The sequence below is a fragment of the Osmerus eperlanus genome, chromosome 14 (assembly GCF_963692335.1).
Source record: "Osmerus eperlanus chromosome 14, fOsmEpe2.1, whole genome shotgun sequence".
Taxonomy (NCBI): domain Eukaryota; kingdom Metazoa; phylum Chordata; class Actinopteri; order Osmeriformes; family Osmeridae; genus Osmerus; species Osmerus eperlanus.
The window spans coordinates 17488410-17492112 of record NC_085031.1 but is presented as its reverse complement, the minus strand read 5'-3'; the positions used below and the strand labels follow the sequence as shown (position 1 = coordinate 17492112).

At 49.0% G+C, this 3703-nt stretch overlaps 1 protein-coding gene across 1 annotated transcript; it reads right to left on the bottom strand.

The window, feature by feature from the left end:
• Positions 1-796: 796 nt before the first annotated feature.
• Positions 797-2858, bottom strand: foxe1 (forkhead box E1). Its single transcript, XM_062478890.1, has one exon. The coding sequence runs from the start codon at positions 2508-2510 to the stop codon at positions 1398-1400; it is 1113 nt and encodes a 370-aa protein (XP_062334874.1). The 5' UTR covers positions 2511-2858; the 3' UTR covers positions 797-1397.
• Positions 2859-3703: the final 845 nt, after the last annotated feature.

Below are 3703 nucleotides of genomic sequence, written 5' to 3'. Positions count from 1 at the left end.
TTACATCATATTTTGTTTGATAAGGATATTTATGTCCTCTGGGTTTCATGGGAAAATAAACTTTAGATGTTAACTTGACAAGGTTTGTAATGCAGTCCTCTGACCACCAGACCCTCGGTGTCCACGTGTCCGTGAGCCCCTCTGAGAATACTGTGTTTATATTTATTCCTTTGATATTAGTCAGTTAGTTACACATCATTTTATAATCAGTTAAAGGCTGAAGACCTGTAGGGTTATGCTTTGAATCAAAAAGTCTGACATTCTGGACAGGTCGCCAGAGGCAGGTCGCCAGAGGCAGGTCGCCCTCCTCTCTGCCTCCACTGAGGAGGGTCACATATCAGGTTCCAAAGTCATAATTTTCTTGATTGCTGGATCTCTGAGGTAGATTAGTCAGGGCTTTCTGTCTGAGTGCAGCGGTGAGGTCTAGATGATAAATGAGCCGGACGCAGGACTGGTTCACTGGCTCCAGACTGCTCTTCAAGCTCAGCTGAGCTGAAACAGGGTGGAGGACACAGCCACTAGAGGTGGAGATATTTTAAGTGTTTTCCTAACAAGATGGAAAATATGAAAAACACTCTTTTTTTTAAAGTAACTCTTGAAGTTATAAGTAAAGTTTTGGTTATGGTAATACTATAAGGCAGAAATTGTTTGTTGCTTGTGTTATGTGTGAACGTTTTTTTAATTTGTATGACCACTGGAATTGTTTTATTTTGTGAGTCATTCTATACAAATAATGCAATTATGGAGCTTGTGTCCTTTTTTCCATGAAGGAAATAATGGTTCAACTCAACACAAATCCACAAAAATCATTTTTATCAATTCTATTCAAAGCATTTTACACAATAATTTACAGCAAATTATATAAATCCATTGAAATTGCAACTTAACTATGTAAAATAACAACAGTTCCACTCAAGAAGCTATAGCAACAGAACGATCTTGAGTCTTTATATTTTCATTTAAATCTCAAAATGCTTTTAACCTTTAACATTAGAATATCAACTGTGCATTTGAAAAGCAGTATTATGAATTATATTATGGTTCACTTCAAACACGTTGACAGATTTTCTTGTACGGACTTGTGTGGTTGTGAAAACACGCCTTATGCCTTATCCTGTCAGTTATCACTCGCTGTATTCATGCCGTGGTAGGGTTAGTGCAATACCGATGACCGTTTCAACCCTGTTTAATTCGTCAACAAGCGTAAAAACAAGTAAACGCTACAAATTCCACGACAACACAAAACACATTTGAACAGTCTCTCCTCCAGAAGTCTATCTCGTTGCCCAGGGTAACTGCAGATCTCCACGTCGACATACTTTTTGTCCAGTTGTCGAAAATTAATCACTAAAAAGAACGGTCAATCAACTCAGTCATTAGATAAACTATGTCCAGTTTTACATGGCGGACACAAACCTGTCCATGTTCCCTGAGTATGCGGGGTGCCGTAGGTAGGTGCCGCTGCTGGTGAGGGGGCCCGGGCCCCCGGTGTACTGGGGGAACGATCCCAGCTGGGCCGGGGAGGCCCGCCCGTACAGGTCCCCCGAGTCTCCAGACCCAGGGGTGGAGGGGTGCCGGCCCTGCCCCCCGTATCCCTGTCCCTGAGGGTAGGGGCCCTGGTGGTGGTGAGGGTGGGGGGGGTGGTGGTGGTGTCCGTTCTGCCCAGGGTAGGTGAACCCTACGTGGGCCGAGGACCGGGACAGCATGGCCCCTCCGCAGGACTGGGGCTGGAAGGCCGGGGCTCCCAGGCTGCAGGGGCTCGGCCCGGCGGGCGTCCCCTCCGGACTGAAGCTCCGCCCGGGCTGCTGCATCAACTCCGGGCCCTGGCTTCCCAGGCCGCTGGAGGATGTGGGGTGGCCGATGAGGGTGTTGATGCTGAACATGCGGGGGTGTGGCTGTCCCGGGCTGTAGCCAGGCGGCGAGGGGGACGGGTAGTAGGCCGAGGGCAGCTGCTGGCCGTACGGAGCGGGGCTCAGCCCCGGGCTCAGCCCCGCCATGTTGGCAGGGTACACCGAGCTGGCGTACGCCCGTGACACCGGCACGGGCGAGAACACGGGGGCGTCGTGGAGGTACGTGGTGTAGGTGGTGAAGTCGCAGCGCTTGAACCTCTTCCTGCGGCGCAGGAAGCTGCCGCTCTCAAACATGTCCTCCGCGTTGGGGTCCAGCGCCCAGTAGTTCCCCTTCCCCGGCCGGCCCGGCTCACGCGGGATCTTGATGAAGCAGTCGTTCAGAGTCAGGTTGTGCCTGATGGAGTTCTGCCACTTCTTGGAGTTGTCTCTGTAGAACGGGAAGCGCTCCGTGATGAACTTGTAGATGGAGCCCAGGGTGAGCTTGTGGTCGGGCGAGTTTGCGATCGCCATGGAGATGAGGGCGATATAGCTGTAGGGGGGTTTCCCCCGCTGGAGAGGGCGCTTCCTCCGCCGGCCGCGGGTCGTCTCCTCCGCGGGGGGGCCGGGGGCCGGCTGGGGGAGATCAGAGGAAGACACTTTCTCTACTTTCACCACCGGCATCGTTAGGGTTAGGGAGTCTCGTTCTCACCAAGGCTGTTCAGGTGTTGTCATCGGACGGCTCAGCAGCACCCCAGCACAGGGAAAACACCTGAGACGCTGCCAGGCTATCTGGGACAGATGGAAACATTCATATCTAAGAGAAGAAATATATCATTTTAATTATAACTCACTCTCAGTTTCTCAGTCCAAACTCTTCAAGTGAAAGAAAAGTCTCTTCTGAATGATAAAAGTCACTTTTGCACTTAAGTCCAGCAGCAGCACAAAGAGGGAAACGTTCCAGGTAAACAGTGCGGAGCTCTGTACGAGTGTGTGTGTGTGTGTGAGGGGGACTGTGTGTTACCTGAAGCTTAAACCAACCCTGCACACCTGAGTAGGAAAAAGGGAACCACACCCCCGTCACACATCACATGGTTCCTGTCACATACCTCTGCTGATCCAGACCTTGTTGTTGCGGCTCTGCTAACCCTAGTGTGTCGCCAGGAGAACTCTACCTTTAAAGTGTGGGCCCAGTTTTTTGTCTACTTCTAGTGGAGTGAAACCACCAGAATCAGACAGTAATTATGTACATATACATGTGTATTCAAGCATTGTAAGGTTGTGCAAGATTACTGAACTACAGGAGTCGGTTTGTACAGTGTGCTTATAGGAATATGTTTACACTCTGTATTACAATAAGTAGTGCTTAGTTTAAAACCTGCTCTACTTCATTCTGCTGTACTCTACTCTAAGCTCTGCTCTACTTTCATCCTGTAATCTACTCTACCTTACCCCACTCTACGCTCTGCTTTGTGCTGGCAGTCTATGTTTAGGGGAATTCTTTCATCCTGTGACCATGGATGCAAAAACAAAGTATCTTTACCTCTAAGCATTCAAATGCAGCTCTAAAACTACACCTCAGTTTATTTTAAAAGGGCCAAAATGGTCTCTGGCTAGTTTGGATGTTTAGCACTAAAAGGCTTTATTAGTGGTTTCTGGGCTGGTGTTGTGTGAGGCCTTTGTTTGCTCTGCACCAGTGTGAGAGAGAGAGACACACAGAGAGAGAGAGAGAGAGAGAGAGAGAGAGAGAGAGAGAGAGAGAGAGATGTAAATGTTAATCCAGACCTCACCTGTCTTGTGATGTCAGATGCAAATCTCCCAAACAGCATCTCTGAGTGCGGCAGGAACAACATGGCACCCGTTTATTTACACGACTG